Here is an 18,951-nt window from a genome sequence, read left to right on the forward strand (position 1 = left end):
CTAAACAGACAGATAGATAGTTTCTATCTATTTTTCATTTTCTCTGAACACGTCTGTTGTTTGTGCTGCTGCAGACCCAGAATCTCCCTCTGGATCAAGGTTCAGCTCATCTTCACCTCTATTTGAATGGGCGTGGTGTGACTTCAGAGGGTAATGAGGCGACGGGTGAGGACGTCTAACAGCAGCCAACCAGAGAAGCAACAGAGACATGAATGAACCTGAGAGCATGGTAGTTCGCTGAGGTTCATCCTGAGGCGTTGAGGTTCATCCTGAGGCGTTGAGGTTCATCCTGAGGCATTGAGGTCCATCCTGAGGCGTTGAGGTTCATCCTGAGGCGTTGAGGTTCATCCTGAGGCGATGAGGTTCATCCTGAGGCGTTGAGGTTCATCCTGAGGCATTGAGGTTCATCCTGAGGCATTGAGGTTCTCCATAACTTGCTGAGCCGTTTAAGTTCTTTAGAGTTGTCGAGGTCACGTGATGATGTCTTGATCATGTGAGAGGTCAGAGGTCACAGGACACTGTCTGTAGATGTAGACCATGGAACAGAGACATGACGTCACGGGACAAAATGTTTGGATAATCATTTTATTATGGGCTGTGGTTATTATTGCTTACATGTCTGCAGGTGCCTGCAGAGTTCTGGAGTCATTTAAACAGAAATACTTGATACAAATGACACAAGAGGATAATGGTGACCGTCATGAGTGAAGTGAGAATAAGTGCACTGACCTGTGGTTAGTGTGTGACGACGACATGAAGACAGACACCAGCCCTTAAGGTGGACTGATGCTGTTGGAATGTGATGCTAGGCACTTAGACTGGAGAGCCTCTGCACACTGACATGATGTCACCAGTTTATACAAAGTCAACTTCTATTCAGTTACACAAAGGAAGGACAGCAGGGCTGATGAAGACACGTATGTTCAGGGGGGAGGGGTTAGGGTTAGGATCACATGTTTCCTATCACCAAACATTTCAGTTTGTTAGCTACAAAGTTGTGTCAAAGTCCGACTGAACATCAAACAAATCAGCCTCAGCTTCTTTTTCTATGCAATCAGCTTCTCATTCATCTTTAGTCAAAGACACACAGAACAATCATATTTATGTCAATAATGTCTTAAGGCTCTCCAGTAATCCACACATTAACCCTTTCATGTCCTGCATACAGTCTTACATACACACACACACATGAACACACCAGGACTCATTCTGCTGTTGGTCCAGAGGAGGTAGAGCGTCGGTCCAGTGTGAGGCGTCCGACATTTAAAAGGCTTTTGTTCTACAGTGACAGATACTCAACACGTCCCTCATCTGAATATAAAACACACTCTGATCAGAATCCTCAGCAGGAACTTGATCTCAGTACTTCCTTTGAGGACAGCATAGCAGTAATAAATACTGGGTAACTTAGCCTGACTTCATAGGTTACTGGGTCGCTCATCCTCGCTGTGTCCAATCAGAGCACAGGTCATCGTGGGCGGAGCATCAGGAGCAGAGGCGTGGCAGCACGCAGGACTTGTGTTTTTGAGACCATGGTTATTTGAAGGCTAACTAAGGTTCCACACGCACCAGGACAGGACGGAGCAGAACACGTGGGAAGATAAAGTTTCTTTGGCCACATCCTGAGCGCAGCAACACTGTTCACTTCCTGCCCTGCGTGATGTCAACAGATTCCACGATGGATGGAAGATGGAATGAAGGCTACCTGCTGTGACACGCAGACATCCGACACACAAATCTGTCCTCAGACCATCGATAGAAGTGGCTAACATTAGCTAGTTAGCCAGGGTTCGCTGATGTTTGTCCTAACTAAGGTGAAAGAATGTAGGCTCAGAGAGATGAAGACGTCCAGGCTCTGCTCCCCGGCTGACATGGTGCATCTACCCACACGGAGGGTTAACAGGAGTTTGTTCTGACAGGACATCTAACTAAGCTCCTCTCTTCATGTAGAGGAGCTTTAGAGGCTCTAACACGTGATCATGGATCCATAAGGGTCCATTAGAGACCTACAGACCTGAAGAGGAGAAGAAGAACATCGACACACTGACAGAGGAACACACAGAGGTCAGAGGTGACCGAGGTGAAGATCATTGAATATTAAATCATCAACATTGCAGCATTATTGCTGTAAAAGCAGCTGACGGTGCAGCCAGGATGAAGGTTTGATCAAGATGAAGGTCTGGATGCTGCTTTGACCCGAGGCAGGAAGTCAATACTGTCAGTATCAGCAGAGATGCTCTACATCCTCCCTCTGCCAATCCTTCATAGTTTATCAAAAGACTCCATTGTCTTCGCTTTAAAACAAAAAATACATTTACTTTGACAAAAACGTACAGAAATATAAAATCTCTCCTTCTGTATCATAAATATATCCTTTCTGTGAGCAAAACATACATGTGAACACATCATATGTACATAAACAACAGCTAAAGAAAGGGAGACGCTGAGCGGCCTGTAACCGGGTCACTTGGGTCCTGAACCGGACCGCTAACTTCCCTTTGACCGTCCCACTCAGTGGTGGGGAGGGCGCTCAGCAGGGGGGAGTCTGGGTAAGGAGTCCTCAGGGGGGTCAGGGCGGCTCGGAGGCTCTAGTACTGGATGTACTCAGACTGTAGCGACTGAAACAAGAAAACAGGAAGATGGAGTTAATTCACCACAAATAGCGGTTTCCTATGTACAGACTTTCAAAATAAAGCATTTGGAGTTTTTTCCTTTCATCCAAGAACTTAGTTAGTGTTGTTAGTAAGCCTAGAGTTCATCCTTCATCTATGTTCCTTTATGTTTACAATCATGGGAGACAAAAGCTTTGAGGAAACAAACACATCTGGTTAACGCCCCGCCCACCCTGTGAAACTGCTGCTGTTATCCCTGTTCCTATGATAACACACACACACACACACACACACACACACACACACACACACACACACACACACGTGTCTCTGGGTCTCTGGAGGCCTTCGAAATGTGCGATCTGCCGGTCTGTCTGACGGACTAAGTAAGTGAAGTTGGATAATGTCCCACGGGGGAAGCTCCAACGCTACCCAGAGTGCAGTTGTGTGCATGTAACCGTGGTGAGGTGTGTCTGTGGGACAGACGACGTTGTGTGTCCCTTTGTGTTTGTGAGCTGGAAGCAAAGTGAAGCTGCTGCTAGGCTGAGGACTTACGGGGATGGAGCGGCTGAGGTAGCGTCCTGACGGTCCCTTCAGAGCGCTGTAGGGCCCCTGGGCTCTGTACGGGCCAAAGTCCTGTGGCCCCAGCCTGCCCCCCTGGCTGAAGGCGGAGCTTTTCCCCATGGGGGGCACCACTGAGCCCACATACTGACTGTTGTTGTTGACCTCGTGCTGGAAGCTGCGGGGACCTTTAGTGTACCGAGTCAGCGGGGGCTGGCCGAGCAAGGACGGAGAGGAGGATGTGATGGACGTAGAGGAGGGGGGAGGAAGAGCGGCGTAAGGGCCCTGCCGGTCCTCCTCGCCATCAGTGGTGTACAGGTCACCCAGTGAGCTGGCCAGTCTGGGGTTGATGGCGGCGCTGAGGTGAGGAGAGGCTCCGTCACAACAAACAGACTCAAACACACTCAAACAGGGTCTACGTGACCTGCAGGTCTACAGTGTCAGCAAGGTCTAAGGGACCCAGAGGTCTAAAGGGACACATTAGTTATTAAAGACGTCAATCAAAGGACTGCAGATCAACAAAGTGGTCTCAGAGCTGAAGGCCGTCTGCCTGCGAGCTCTGCATTAGAACAGAAAACGTGTGGGGATTGGAATACTACTTTGTTACCTTGGTAACCAAGTCAGGCATTTGGAGTTTTGTTTATTGTATCATATATTCAGTATGTGTATATGTTGAGTACTGTGTAATGTAGCCTGAGCTGATGCATGAGTTTGTAGCTGTGTTTACATAAACTATTGAGACATAAATATCAAATACATTTTTAAATCACACCAGAGTGGCAGCACTACAGTCTGATCAGCACACTGAGGTCGTTAGTGTCTAAGTGTCTGAATGTCTCTGCCATCAGTGTGTTAGTGCAGAAGGTGTGTTAGTACAGAAGGTGTGTTAGTACAGAAGGTGTGTTAGTACAGAAGGTGTGTTAAAGGGAACTCATCTTACTGTGTTAGTACAAATACTTCACATTCATTGTATGGAAGAAAACACAGAGCATCCACATGTGTGCGCATTCATGAGACTCATCCACCGCTCTACCCTAACAGGAGCTCTACCAAGAGAGGAGCTCTACCATGGTGATGGTGATGGTAATGATGATGATGATGATGAAGATGATGCTCACCTCCTGAAGTTGGATGCTGGGGTTCGGGCGATCCTCTTGGCAGCGGCAGAAGCAGAGGATGCTGGGAATTTGGAGGACTTGAGAGGGGAGGCGGGGTCCTGGCCGACGCCCATCGACAATCTGGACGTAAACAGACACACAAAACAAACAGATACATCAAGAGTAAGTTTATCAAATCATTTTTCTGATGAATCTGTAGAAGCAAAGAGACGTTTCCAGATTCCGAATCATCTTTTCTGTGATGAGGTTAAACTTCTTTAAGCCACAACAAAGTCATGTTTCATTCGTTGGTCCCTTGTACCTGCTGGTGTTTACTTCAACTAACCAATCAATCACTTGATCTAGTTATTACTTCATGTTTCTTGACACTTTGATGTTTGATCCGTGTTCATCTGTCCTACCTGAGCGGCTGTGAGGAGGACCTGCTGTGCATCTTCATCTCCTCCACTCTGAGGACACACACCAACCAGAATCACACATGTGTTTAAAATGATTTACAAATATTTGTGTCTGATGATAGAGACGGAGCTCAGTCGGGAGCTGAAGGTCCGAAGCTCTGCAGGGTCTGTGGTGTTTCTCTGCGATGGTTCTACTTGTGGGTTCTTACCTCAGGGCTCCTGTGGTGGCCGGGCGGGGCGGGCGTCGGCTCTTTAAGGCTCGCAGTTTGTCTCCCTGGGTCAGACCCAGCCCACTGTCTGCTAACTCACTCTGGAGGATAAAACCAACCATCAGACCATCAGACCACCAGAACATCAGACCATCAGAACATCAGACCACCAGACCTGTTGGTGGATCTAGGGCGGTCTAGCTGGTTGAGGGGTTCGGTGGTGGTTTCCCTGGCATCGTGTGTGTTGACTACTAGGTGTTTGAAAAGTACTTGTGCTGTTTGCCTGTAGTGTTTTGAATGATGACATGTTGTCCTGTGGGATGTTAGGTTGTCATAGCGACCTGACAGGATGACGGTGACATATTTAGATCCATTTATGAAACTGAACTTATAACTGTAACATGTGGATCCACATGGGTGCAGATCTGCTGCCGCCTGAAAGTGAACGTGATGGATCTCTAGAACGCAATTAAAGGAAAAACAGCCTTGTTTGTAGTTTTCCAGAAACTCATTGAATTTAGTAAAATTGCTACAATATCCTTTTAGCGAAGAATAAAATAGTAAAAGTAAAAAAGTACTCAGAACATCATTTGTTGTTGTTTGTAAGTTTGTGTGTTTGTGTGTGTGTGTGTGTGTGTATGTGTGTGTGTCTACCTCTTGCAGCTGGTCGGAGCTCGGGGATCTGCAGATGTTAATGTTGTGGGAGGAGTTTGTGGTGTTGTGGGTGGGGCTTATTGTGAGGTCCTCCAGACCGGTGATGAGGTGTGGTACCATCCTCTCTTCCAGCTTGGCCTTCTGGGAACGCTGGCTGTCTCCTTGTAACCATAGTGATGCCTGCTTCCTGCAACACACATACACACACACACACGCACACATGACCTCTGGTCTAATTAAAGAGTTTAATTGTGCCAATGTTTAATAATAAACATGAGCATTTCTTTGGTTCCTTCGTGTTTGGGTTTGGTCTCTGGTTTGGTCTCTGGTTTGGTCTCTGGTCTCTGGTTTGGTCTCTGGTTTGGTCTCTGGTCTCTGGTTTGGTCTCTGGTTTGGTCTCTGGTTTGGTCTCTGGTCTCTGGTTTGGTCTCTGGTCTCTGGTCTCTGGTTTGGTCTCTGGTTTGGTCTCTGGTTTGGTCTCTGGTTTGGTCTCTGGTCTCTGGTCTCTGGTCTCTGGTTTGGTCTCTGGTTTGGTCTCTGGTCTCTGGTCTGGTCTCTGGTCTCTGGTCTCTGGTTTGGTCTCTGGTTTGGTCTCTGGTCTCTGGTTTGGTCTCTGGTCTCTGGTCTCTGGTTTGGTCTCTGGTTTGGTCTCTGGTCTCTGGTTTGGTCTCTGGTTTGGTCTCTGGTTTGGTCTCTGGTTTGGTCTCTGGTCTCTGGTTTGGTCTCTGGTCTCTGGTTTGGTCTCTGGTCTCTGGTTTGATCTCTGGTCTCTGGTCTCTGGTTTGGTCTCTGGTCTCTGGTTTGGTCTCTGGTCTCTGGTTTGGTCTCTGGTTTGGTCTCTGGTTTGGTCTCTGGTCTCTGGTTTGGTCTCTGGTTTGGTCTCTGGTCTCTGGTTTGGTCTCTGGTCTCTAACTGCCCACCCCTGGTCTAGAGACATCTCCAGGTTGTTGGACATTGAAGGATCTTAAACGTGTGGGCTCAAACCAAACAGCTCCGCCCCTCACAAGTGCGTCATGATTTGGGAGCAGAAACAGCTGAAACGTTCAGTGACTCACTCTTCCAGGAAGTGCTGCTGCGGGCCAATCACAGAGCCCGGCCGGCAAGTCCGGATCCACGCGATGGCCTCGCCTGCTGTGAAGCGGTAATGTTTCATCAAGTAACAGCCAATCAGGGTGCCCGTCCGTCCAAGACCCGCTGGAGGAGAGAGAGAGAGAGAGAGAGAGAGAGAGAGAGAGAGAGAATTGAAGCAGGCTGCCCTCTGCTGGACAAAGAAGAGTTAAGAAAGAGAGCCAACAAGACCTCACCCTTGCAGTGGACGGCCACGGCGCCGTCGGTGCTCTCACAGACGTGCAGGAAGTGGCGAATAATGATGTCGTTGGGCGTGCTGCCATCCAAGAAGAAGAGGTCGTAGTGGTCGAAGCCTGCGTCGTTGAAACGTTTGCTGTCGTAGATCTTTTTATTCAGACGGATGATGGTGGTAACGTTGTGCTTCCTGAAGTAGGGGAAGTAGGCCTCTGGGGCGTGTAGAGGGTAACCTGTGGACAGAGCGCCAATCACCTCTCTGCATAGAGATTTGACCCTCCACCTCGGCCGCTCGGTCAGCAGCTCCTTACACTGTTCACATTTACTGAGTAAGAGCTCACTTCTCACAGCGGGGAGAAGAGTGAGGGGTTTGATCTCATGGATGCCTCAGATCGCACGCTAGTGCAACATGCTAATGTGTCAAATCTGCACGCTAACTCTACTTCTGTCCATGACTCACCGTTTTCTATTTTAGTTTTGGGGTGTGGCCCACTGAAGGCCAGAAACTTTCCAGGAACGATCCAGTTCAGATCTCCATTATCCACTCTCTGAAACAGAAAACAGCAGGCTCATGTCTCTACAGAGCTTCGGGCTGTGACCCTGGGATACATGGAGACTCTCTGATGAGGTGCACGTGTTCCTTCTCTTGAGAACCTCCTCCAAAATGAGATGCTGTCTGACCTCCTGACCTCCTGACCTCTGCTGACTGTTCTGTTCTCTGATGTCATGTTGTTGTTGTGTGTTGGTTTTTACCTCGTAGTGTTCGTACTCGTCCACATCGAAAGTCTCAAAGTTGAAGAAACCGTGCTGCAGAGCCTAAACACACACACGCGCACACACACACACACACACACACAGAATGGTTGAGTAAAGGTGTGTGCACGTCCACCAGGGGGCGCCACAGTTAGTGAATCAAGGACTGAAAACAGAATCATTCATCTGCAGTGAAACTGCACACTGCCCAGACCCCTGTGCCCCTGCAGACCCCTGTGCCCCTGCAGACCCCTGTGCCCCTGCAGACCCCTGTGCCCCTGCAGACCCCTGTGCACCTGCAGACCCCTGTGCCCCTGCAGACCCCTGTGCACCTGCAGACCCCTGTGCCCCTGCAGACCCCTGTGCACCTGCAGACCCCTGTGCCCCTGCAGGCCCCTGTGCCCCTGCAGGCTCCTGTGCCCCTGCAGACCCCTGTGCCCCTGAAGACCCCTGTGCCCCTGCAGACCCCTGTGCCCCTGCAGACCCATGTGCCCCTGCAGACCCCTGTGCCCCTGCAGACCCCTGTGCCCCTGCAGACCCCTGTGCCCCTGCAGACCCCTGTGCCCCTGCAGACCCCCATTTCCTGTAAGGACCTTTGACCATTGACCCTTTACTTTAAAAGAACACAGGTCCATAGTCAGCCTGAGGGGGGCGCTACAGCACATCCAGACACATTACAGCTTCACTGGCTGCTGAACTCACTGTCAAAGTATTTCACACACACACACACACACACACACACACACACACACACACACACACACACAGAGCTGCTCTCTCATTGGCTGTCTCTCCAACAGTACAACAGTCCCTCTGTCCTGCCTAACACTCCATCATGAGACACACACACACACACACACACACAGAGCTGTTATGTAACAGACTAATCTGCTGTAAATCGCTGACTGATCCTTTGTGGAGCTGATTGATGATCGTGACTGATCCTGATTAATTTGTCATTCTGGAGTTGAAGGTTTAGAGACTGAAGAGAGGAGTGTGACTGAAGGAGAGAGACATTAAGACAGGAGCCATCCAGCCTAAGACACTAAGACACACTGACCTTCCTGATCCCCTGCAGACAGTCCAGCACAGTGAGGTTGAAGGTGCAATTCCCAAAGGAAGCATCCCTGCAGAGAAACACAGCAGATCATGTTAGAAGTTCTCTATGATGGGCTCAGCACTTATCAATCAATCCACCACTTGAAGATTCCAGTATACCAGGAGAGAGGGGTGTGTGTGTGTGTGTGTGTGTGTGTGTGTGTGTGTGTGTGTGTGTGTGTCTGTGAGTGTGAGACTCAGCAGCTCTGAGGGGTTTGATCCCGGTGGTTGTGTTGATGAGCAGGTGTGTGAAGTGTGGAGCTGCTGCTGACAGTGAGAAGCTCTCAGCTGTCAGCAGCAGCAGCCTCAGCCTCAGCCTCAGCCTCAGCCTCAGCCTGAGGCAGGACCACACTGGATTCGCATCATAACACACTTTCATAGAAATGCAGACAACTTCAGCTTTAGAAACCTTTGAACAGTTTAGAAACATGGAAGGAAAAGTTGGAACCATTTTTGTAAAACCAAGCCCGACCCTAAGAATGAGACGGATGGAGGCTGAAGGTGCTGAGCTGCAGCTCCTCAGGTCCAGCAGCATGGTGTGGAAGAAGCTGGCTGTGCTAATTTGAGCTTCATTAACAGAGGAGTGTTGGTCCCACTGAGCTGAGAGCTCTTCTCTGCTCCCTGTCACATTCCAGCACACACACACACACACACACACACACACACAAACACACTCCTCATTCACATGTCTTCTCTCTCATGGGTCGCTCATTTCATTTGCTGTTGTTAATCAAAGCTGTCGTTTATTTCACATTAACCTGGAGGGAAAGATCCATCAACATGTCAGTCTGTAGTTGGTTCTGATCATCCCACACACACACACACACACACACACACACATCTCTCCCAGTGAGAGCAGTGTGGCGCCTGCAGGCTTCACAGGGCAGGAAACAAACCCACCTGTACAGCTGATCAGTGATTGATCCACAGTTTAGAGCTCAGATCTTAGTTCATGTGTCTGTGTGGTGACTTCAGTCTAAGGAACGTTAGCTAACTAGCTAACTTGCTAACTAACTAACCAAGCTTCTCTGATCATGACTCAACCTGACACAACAACTAGAACCTTTACAGACTTTGTAAATGCATTGTTGTTGTTCGTAGTCAGACTAACATCCAGTCTGAAGCTGTGGCCTCCCTACACACACACTGTTATATAAGTGTGTGTGTGTGTGTGTGTGTGTGAAAACAACAATAGGCCTTCTATTCCCTAGAGTGCTGTGTGTGTGTGTGTGTGTGTGTGTGTCCACTACTGCAGCCGGACTGTGGTAAAGATGTAGTGTTGCTGTGGTAATGAAGGTACCTGAAGGGCAGGTAGGAGGCGTTGGAGCCAGAGATCAACGCTCTGTAAGCTTCCTCTGGAGTTTTCTTCAGGTAGATCACCTGACAGACAGACAGACACACACACACACACACACACACACACACACACACACACACACACACACACAAACACACAAACACACACACAAACACACACACAAACACACGGCTCGATGAACACAAATGAAATACGTGAGGAAGAGACACCTAAAGCAGACTTCCTGTAACATCTGAGCTGACATGTTCATGACTGCAGGTCCATTATATGCGGTGCTGACTGCCAGAATGAGCTCAGTAGAACAGGAAGTACGAGGGCAGAGTGACAGCTGAGTCTGAGCTTCTAGCTTCTCCTGAACCTCCTCATCTGTGAGGAGACTGCAGTGTGTGTGTGTGTGTGTGTGTGTGTGTGTGTGTGTGTGTGTGTGTGTGTGTGTGTGTGTGTGTGTGTGTGTGTGCGTGTGTGTGTGTGTGTGTGTGTGTCTGGAGCTTCTCTGTTGACACAATGAACTTTTGTGTCGCTGCTTCGACACCATGAAATATTCAACAGCCACCAAACACACCACCAGATTGAATTCTGTGTGTGTGTGTGTGTGTGTGTGTGTGTGTGTGTGTGTGTGTGTGTGTGTGTGTGTGTGTGTTCAGACTGCAGTGAGCTGCTGTAGATCAAACAAATCAAATCCAGTGTAACAGGATCCATGGCTCAGGTCGTCCAGTTTAACCCTCAGACCCTTCAGTGATGACATGAGGACATGTTTCATGACCTGAGGAACTGATGACCTGATGACCTGATGTCCTGTGTCTGTCTGAGTCTTTGAGTTCACACATACACTGAACAGGAAGTGATGTACTCACAGCGTAGCCTCCGATGAGCACGGCAGCGTTGGACCTCTTCCTCTGGTCAAAGCTGGTGTAGTGGACGATTCTCTTCCTGGTCAGAGTGAACGACTGGAGAGGAGAGGAGAACATGAGTGTGTGTGTGTGTGTGTGTACAGAGCAGCAGCCTGTTGGACCTCATTGTCTTTAAATCCCCTAAATGTTGAATTGGCTGAGAGCAAACAGACATGTGGGCGGAGTCTGATGGCTCTCTGGTATGAACAGGAAGGTGATTGGTCGGTGTGATGGTGCTGATGGAAGCAGGTGACCTCATGTGAACCGTAGCTGCTACACACATGGACCACATGTAAACTGGCCACAAGTTTGAGTTCAGAGGTGAAGGAGATGAAGATCAGTCAAATGCCCGGAGTAACCTGTGGGACATCTGACCTGTGACCCGTCTGTGTAAAGGTCAGCCAGGAAACGTGTGTGTGGACCTGACACACGTGTCTGACGTGGTCTTAGTTTCCCATGATCCTCTGCCTTCAGTGCAAACATCACTCAGCAGGCAAAGTGACAACCGGTCGCCATGACGAATGCCATCACCACGACAACACAAGTCACACAGATAGACAGAACGGACGGAGAGCCAATCAGCATGGGGGCAGTGATGAAGGTCTGAGCCCTTTGACCCCCAAATCTGATTGATCATTATGATCCTGGGACGGCTGGGAAGGAATCAGCTCTCCTCCTAGTTCCTGTCCTTCCCCAGAGTAAGTCCCTCCCCTCTGTACAGCCTTCAACAGAGCTCCACAGAGAGGCAGAGCAGTAACCAGAGCTGCAGGTCTGCTCTCCTCTGGACCAGGCTCATAGAAACCAGCAGAACTCCCCAAGTAAAGGTCAAAGGTCACATGGACACCTAAAGAGACTTCCTGTAAGCACATCAGAGCTGAAGTTAAACTCTAATCCATGTTTGGTGTGTGTGCGTGTGTCTGCTCGTGTCCTCACCGCCCAATCAGGACCAGTCTAATGTCTGCCAGCTCTCACACACACACACACACACACACACACACACACACACACACACACACACACACACAGCTGCGTTCACAGCAATGTGACAGTGCTGTTGTGTAACTCTGTGCCTGTCCTGTTGCATTCTGGACATTCCTGCTGAGGGAGGCGGCGGCGGCAGCGGCGGTGGCAGAAACTCACCTTCAGCTTCTTGTTGAGCTTGCAGCAGTATCTGTAGAGCATGGCCAGGTTCAGAGGGCCGAAGTCTGCATAGAAGCTGTACACACACACACACACACACACACGGAGCATCAACACACACATGAACAAACATATTCAGTAGGCACACACACACACTGAGTGAAGCACATCGGGCTTTGTTATCTCTAATGAACACGCTCATGTTTCCACCTGCCACACACACACACACACACACACACACACACACACAGTGTGGAAACACTCATTCATAAAACACACACATGTTGTAAACAAAAGTGGCCACACCCATTTCACTGCTCTGCTGCCACAGCTGAGTGGGCGTGGCTCAGCCTGACACAGCTACTATGAGACAAACATGAGTCCACCTGATGGTGGCGCTATGACAACAGACACATACAGTCAGTAAGGTTTGAGCCTGACATGATGCTTGACAGTGAGCACACGCCTGATGATCACATGATCACAGCACATGGACATGAGAGATGTGAACATGTTATCACTGCATTCTTCTTCTCTGGTGACTAAAGCTTCCTGTGTGTTGAACTCCATCAGCTCTGATCATGAGCCAATCACAACGCTGAACTTTCACCCACCCAGCATGCAGTGCGGCGTGACACCCTATAGGTGTGTGTGTGTGTGTGTGTGTGTGTGTGTGTGTGCGTGCGTGCGCGCGTGCGTGCGTGCGTGCGTGCGTGCGTGTGTTGAACTTACTTCTCATACAAAAACTCATCATCGGTGCAGAAGTAATGAGTGTTGGCCGTACTTTTTGGTTTACATCTCAACGTGGCAAAGTACAGACGCTCTGATAACAGAGAGAGAGAGAGAGAGAGAGAGAGAGAGAGAGAGAGAGAGAGAGAGAGAGAGAGAAATAAGTAAAATCATCTCCAGACACATTTATAAACTTTATTTTTTGTTTTTTCATTTATTGTTGCATTAATTATTTTATATCAAACTCCAATAAGCCTGAAATGAAGAAAGGAGAGAGCAGCAAACCAAAACAAACAAACAAACACACACACACTGGCTGTGACGTGGGACAGGAGGGTTGACTGATAAGTGGTGAGCCTCTGTCCCTCATCTCATCAGAACACAGAGCAGCTTTCCGGAGTATTAAAGTGTTATTACTCATAAAAACACTGAGACTCTCTCTAACTGTGTTTGTCTCTCCCGGGCTGTGAGCATTTATCTCCTTCAACGGCTACTTGTCTACAGTTAAGTGTATGTTTGTATGTGAGCAGCTTCATTCTGTCGTGTTGAAGGTTGAACTCTTCTCAGTAATAAGCTGATCAATGATTTCAACTTCGCTTAGATGACACAGACTTCGATTGAGCTCCAATACATGCAGATGTAGGAACTGTATCAGGCTGGAGAGTCGTTTCTTCAAACGTACAGCAGATATGAGCTGCGGTTCAACTTCAACAACCTTTATTCAACTCGGTGTAAACTTTAATTTCCTTTAATCAACTCGGTGTAAACTTTATCTTCCTTATATCAACTCGGTGATAACTTTATCTTCCTTTTATCAACTCGATGTAAACTTTATCTTCCTTTTATCAACTCGATGTAAACTTAATCTTCCTTTCATCAACTCGGTGTAAACTTGAACTTACTTTAATCAACTCGGTGTAGAGTGAAATGAACGCGATGTAAACTTAATTGACATGTAATGAACTCGGTGTAAAGTTTACCTTTAATGAGCTCCGCGGCTCCCAGCAGCTCGGCGTCCTCGGGCCCCCTGAAGAGCGCAGACAGGACGGAGGAGCGGCGCGCTCCCTCCGCCGTCATGGCTCCGTCTAATTCCTGGACTGCCGCGCTTTGGCAAACTTTTTCACCGAGCGCTAGTTAGCCGTTAGCACACTAGCTAGCTGCTGAGTAAGATAGTTTAAATTTAAATTCTCTCTTTAGTCTTCCCCTGAGTCTCCAGCGCCGGAATATGAGCCAACCTTTCAGCAGTTTAATGTTGTATTGTCCCCGTGTAGCATGCTAGCATGTTAGCCGCTTCACTGCGCTCAGAGTCTGAAACTCTGATTGTGCAAAGCCCTCTTTAAGACACGTTACCACAGCAACCAGAGCCGCTCCCATAGCAACCACAGCCATTCAGCAAACAAATCCTGACATGCTGCCTTCAATGTCAGCTGGGAAATAGCGGCTTCCTGAGTGGCTTTAGTGCGTAATAGTTTGACTGTTGACAAAAATAAAACAAAGAGATTTCGAGAATTAAGTCGTAAATTTAATTTAAAAAAAACATGATGGGACAGAGGGACTTCCTGTTGCCAGGACAGGCATTGTTTGTTTTCTAAATAATAAATAAACATCAGAAAAGTCTTCTTTGCTTCAGGAACAATCACTTCCTTTCCCTTCTTCCAGTGCTACAGCGCCACTCAGTGGACAGTCTGGGTTAGGGTCTATAGTTCAGGGAACCTGGAAGTCCCCTTAATCGCCTGGTGTTTTTGTTTTGTGTTCGTAGGAATCATTTCTATTTCAGGTAATTCAACTCTTAAGTTGACTGAAAACCTGCTAGCTTCTTGGCTTAGGTGGTAAAAGAACAACAATAATAGAAACAACCTCAGACCGATTGTCTCACCTAAACCACATTTCTCAAATTTTTCTCTCCTGAAACCAGAAATCCTGTCAGTGACTCCAAGACTGACCTGCAATCAGGGAGATCCAGACCTGGTTTGGTCCTGGTCCTGTCCCAGGTCCTAATCCTGGTCCGGGTAGTGTTTGCTGGAGCATCCGGGGGTCCTCCTGGTGGTGTGCGGTCCTCCAGGCCCCGCCGTCTGCCATGCTGCAGGGCGGCGTGCAGACTGAGCCGAGCCCGGTTGGTCCAGGTGTCAGGTGACCCGGCTCACGTTTCTTCTTCTTCTTCCAGAGAGGACAGAGGTGTGAGTTTACAGCCTGCTCAGGTTTCCACACACACACAGGTCTAATGTGGGACTCCCTGTTGTCCTTCGCTTACAGTACATACATACAGGGCACCTGCAGGACTCGTTTTCTTTCCAGGGTTGAGCCTTTAAAGGGGTCACAGGGACAAAAACCCGACACCGAGCTGACAACGTCATGGAAACAACAGCCAGGAAGTTCACACCAAACAGGGAAAGTCAGTTGACCTGTAGGATCCAACAAAAAGCTCAAATCCCAGAGGTTCCTCCAGGAATGCTCCACTTCACTTTACTGGTTTCATGGGAGGAAGCTGTAACAACCTGGTTACTCAACACCTCAGGAGCTTTAAGTTGTAGTTCAGTGACTTGACATGTTTAAGATTCAGATCCAATCTGAAGCCAAGATATTTCAGTTCAGGGACACCATTGACCTTTTCATTCTGTATGGAAATGTCAACATTCGGCGACTGTAAACAGCTTCAGTCCTGATGATGAAGCTGAGACCCGGTGATCAGCAGCATAACAGCTGTCATTCTGTCCCATCATCACTCTATGGTGACCAACATAAGGTTCTTACATGGACCTTACCCTCCCATCAGATACACACTAAGACGTCACAACAGAGCTCCAGATGAAGAAAGAAACTTTGAAACGTTTGAGAGTTTTATTCATTTATTACAGCATTGAGGAAAAAAACAAACAAAGAAAGGCCCTGAGAGACAGAAGCTAAGAGGGTCAGACATGATGGGAGCAGCTAAAGAGAGTGTGTGTGTGTGTGTGTGTGTGTGTGTGTGTGTGTGTGTGTGTGTGTGTGTGTGTGTGTGTGTGTGTGTGTGTGTGTGTGTGTGTGAGAGAGAGAGTGTGTGAGTGTGAGAGTGTGTGTGTGTGTGTGTGTGTCTCTCTCTCTACAGGTTAGGGTTGGTGGCTCCTGACCCTTGACATTCGATGACGTAAGTGAGGTTGCTGCTCAGCTCATCCTCACACTTTGTTATTGTGAACTTTGCCTAAAACAAAAGAAAAAAATGTTATGACAAAGAACACATTTCACAAAACAAGAACTTACAGCTTCAGTGTTTCTGTCTGTGTCCAAGTAATCACATTATATGATGTGTGTGTGTGTGTGTGTGTGTGTGTGTGTGTGTGTGTGTGTGTGTGTGTGTGTGTGTGTGTGTGTGTGTGTGTGTGTGTGTGTGTGTGTGTGTGTGTGTGTGTGTGTGTGTGTGTGTGTGTGAGACCTGAGTGAGCTGCTCTGCTATGTGAATGGCCGTCTGGGTGTGCAGCGTCACAGCGCCGGTCCGAATCCGAGACGTTCCCTTTGCCAAGGCCATGAAGATGATGAGCTGCAGAGGAGAAGGAGGAGGTTTAGAGGGGAGGAGAGCAGAGTTCAGGTGTGAGGAAGGACGAGATGATGAAGACAGCAGGTCTCACCTGGTCTTGCAGGAACTCGTCCACACAGCCGTTTTGCCTGATGTTCCTCAGCAGCATCTCAGCAGCTTCAATGCCCACTCTATCAGCATACACACCTAACACACACACACACACAGTCATCATCCACATTGACATGCTGCTGCCCCCTGCTGGTTCACTCTGAATATGACACACACCTTTCTTCCCCAGAGCCGAGCCGGCGAACAGGCAGCCGTTGGACGACTCAGCGTAGATTCTGCAACGCAAAGACAAACAGCTCAACCTGCAGGTCCTCTATCTGTGTGTGTGTGTGTGTGTGTGTGCGCGTGTGTGAGAGTGTGCGAGCGCTCACATGATGCCGTTTCCACTGCCAGATGCTTTTTCTTTCTCCTGCACTGGCTGGATGTTGATGTAGAGCTCCTTGATCTCCTTCCTGATGGTGCGGACAGCAGCAGAGGACATGTCTTTAGCCAGCTGGGGACAGAACAACAACACTCTGTTCAGCCAATCAGACACTCTGGATCTGTGACGCTCTCTACAGCTGCTGGGCCTTTGATTCACTGTTTGGATGCTTCAGTTTCAAGTCTCTGGCACAGAGACGCCATTTCCTGTTTCCTGTTTACCTTGTAAGGCAGGATTCCAGCGACGAATGCTCGGCCGTGGATTTTGGTGATGTTTCCTCTCTCCGTCATGGTGACAGGCAGCAGCTCTTTGACCGGGTTCACCGTCACCACCACCTCTCCTCCACCTTTAGGGTAGAAACCCCTGAGCAGCACAAACACAGAGCTCAGGTCACAGCTGATCGGTGCCAAGCCCCGCCCCTGTGTTTCCCCCTCGCCCTGTCACTCACTTCATTTTGACGTCACAGTCGAAATGAACTCCAAACTTCTCCATGATGGGCTTGAAGACCTGAAGAGGAACCAGGAACTCAAACCACAGAACCAACACACAAGTGTCACATGCAAGAGTGTGTGTGTGTGTGTGTGTGTGTGTGTGTGTGTGTGTGTGTGTGTGTGTGTGTGTGTGTGTGTGTGTGTGTGTGTGTGTGTGTGTGTGTGTGTGTGTGTGTGTGTGTTTGTGTGTGTGTGTGTGTGTGTGTGTGTGTGTGTGTGTGACCTTGACGGTGTAGTCGATCTGGGGAGCCATCTCTGCATTGGTTCCTCCCTTAAGGCAGAGCTGTGAGGGGGCGTCAGCGAACAGAGCGCAGGGCAGCGCCACCTGCAGGAGCAGAGACACACTCCTGACAGACAGACACACACACACACACACACACACACACACACACACACACACACACACAAATGATCACAATCAAGAAGCTCGAAGAAGACTGTGTATGTGTGTTTGTGTCCTCACCCTGCTGTGTGTGTGTGTGTGTGTGTCCTCACCCTGCAGTGTGTGTATCAGCTGTGTGGTCCCCAGAGCTGATCTTCCCTGGACTCAGGCTGATGTCTCCAGATCCGATCTCGGCCCCCTGCAGAGATCCTGAGCACAGATCAGAGACCAGCTGGAGGCCGCTCAGGTGCTGAGGCCTGGAGAGAGAGACACAGCGTCACATCGGCACCACAGAGCTCTGATCTCACTCACTAACAACACTCTAAACACACACACACACACCCCCACACCTCGCTTTCTTTAATGTTTGAATGTTGAACTCTTTTTCTATGAACAAACATGTAAACACCACAAAGACGTCACTCTAAACATTTATACAAGAGATGAGCAACAAAAGAAAGTCTTCAGTCACCCAACAACAAAGAGCTTTGTTACTGCTGTGTGTGAGTGTGTGTGTGTGTGCATGAATAGGCTAACGTTAGCATGGCAGGCTAGTAGCATGCTGACTCACCGCAGCCCCGGTGTGCTTCTACCGGCCCGGATGTTGTTGATCTTGATGGAGGAGCCGGTGATGCAGCTCAGCGCCGCGGAGACCCTCAAGATCTGTCCGCCCTGCAGAGGGGAGAGAGGGGTGAGAGAGAGAGAAAGAGAGAGAGCGAGAGAGAGGGAGAGCGGGCCGTTAGCGCGCTGTGCTAACTGTTAGCTCGTTAGCTCATTGTTCTGTACTCACTCCCTCCATCGCGCTGCCGTCAATCTCCACCGCAGAGTTCATGATAGAGCAGACAGAGCAGAGCAGCTTCACCTCAACCTGGAGCTTAACTCTGCTGATGCTCTGGACGATGATGATGATGATGCTTCCTCTTCTTCTTCTTAGCAGGAAGCTCTCCACTGTGTCTAATTGACCAATGAAATTATTTCCGATACGTTTCAAAATAAAACACAGGGAGACGTAAATCTCTCTCGGAAGTAAAGTTTATAACATTAACGAAGAATTGGGACACGTTGAAAGTACAAAAATACTAAAGATGAAAGTCCCGCGATACCTTTACCCGCCCTGACCCGAGTCAGTCTTTGTTACAGCGCCGCCCCTTTTCAGACTCCAGGGGGATGAGCTCAAAGCTGGAAGGGTTGTGGGTTCGATGCCCGCACCCTCCGCTGTGGATCCTCCGTCATCACAAGGGTTCAGATCTTGCACAGTTTTTTAACATGATAATAATGACATACTGATTGATTCTCCTTCTGCTCGCTTTAAC

At 48.8% G+C, this 18,951-nt stretch overlaps 2 protein-coding genes across 4 annotated transcripts; both read right to left on the minus strand.

The window, feature by feature from the left end:
- Positions 1-38: 38 nt before the first annotated feature.
- Positions 39-14,145, minus strand: cdc14ab (cell division cycle 14Ab). 3 transcript variants are annotated; one of them, XR_012965598.1, is made up of 17 exons: positions 13,763-14,144; positions 12,786-12,876; positions 12,054-12,129; positions 10,878-10,970; positions 10,006-10,085; positions 8,668-8,734; positions 7,608-7,670; positions 7,315-7,402; positions 6,857-7,087; positions 6,608-6,746; positions 5,553-5,739; positions 4,899-4,999; positions 4,693-4,740; positions 4,292-4,411; positions 3,168-3,531; positions 730-2,618; positions 39-522 (listed from the first exon to the last, which is right to left on the minus strand). XR_012965598.1 is itself a non-coding variant. In XM_076171951.1 (16 exons), exons 1-16 carry the CDS (start codon positions 13,857-13,859, stop codon positions 2,589-2,591), a joined length of 1,875 nt encoding a protein of 624 aa, XP_076028066.1. In that variant the 5' UTR covers positions 13,860-14,144; the 3' UTR covers positions 572-2,588. The 3 variants fall into 3 exon arrangements, 2 of the variants coding, with proteins under 2 accessions (XP_076028066.1, XP_076028067.1); XM_076171951.1 differs by lacking the exon at positions 39-522 and having other exon boundaries at positions 572-2,618; XM_076171952.1 differs by lacking the exons at positions 39-522; positions 3,168-3,531 and having other exon boundaries at positions 572-2,618; positions 13,763-14,145.
- A 1,465-nt stretch (positions 14,146-15,610) lies between these two features.
- On the minus strand, positions 15,611-18,795 carry rtca (RNA 3'-terminal phosphate cyclase). Its single transcript, XM_076171949.1, has 11 exons — positions 18,429-18,795; positions 18,210-18,310; positions 17,752-17,895; positions 17,480-17,603; positions 17,214-17,272; positions 16,987-17,128; positions 16,716-16,837; positions 16,561-16,619; positions 16,385-16,479; positions 16,192-16,296; positions 15,611-15,960 (listed from the first exon to the last, which is right to left on the minus strand). The coding sequence occupies exons 1-11, from the start codon at positions 18,468-18,470 to the stop codon at positions 15,862-15,864; spliced, it is 1,092 nt and encodes a 363-aa protein (XP_076028064.1). The 5' UTR covers positions 18,471-18,795; the 3' UTR covers positions 15,611-15,861.
- Positions 18,796-18,951: the final 156 nt, after the last annotated feature.

Source organism: Genypterus blacodes, unplaced genomic scaffold, assembly GCF_046128005.1.
Source record: "Genypterus blacodes isolate CSIRO-AG114 ecotype Tasmania unplaced genomic scaffold, CSIRO-AGI_Gbla_v1 ptg000276l_1, whole genome shotgun sequence".
NCBI lineage: Eukaryota > Metazoa > Chordata > Actinopteri > Ophidiiformes > Ophidiidae > Genypterus > Genypterus blacodes.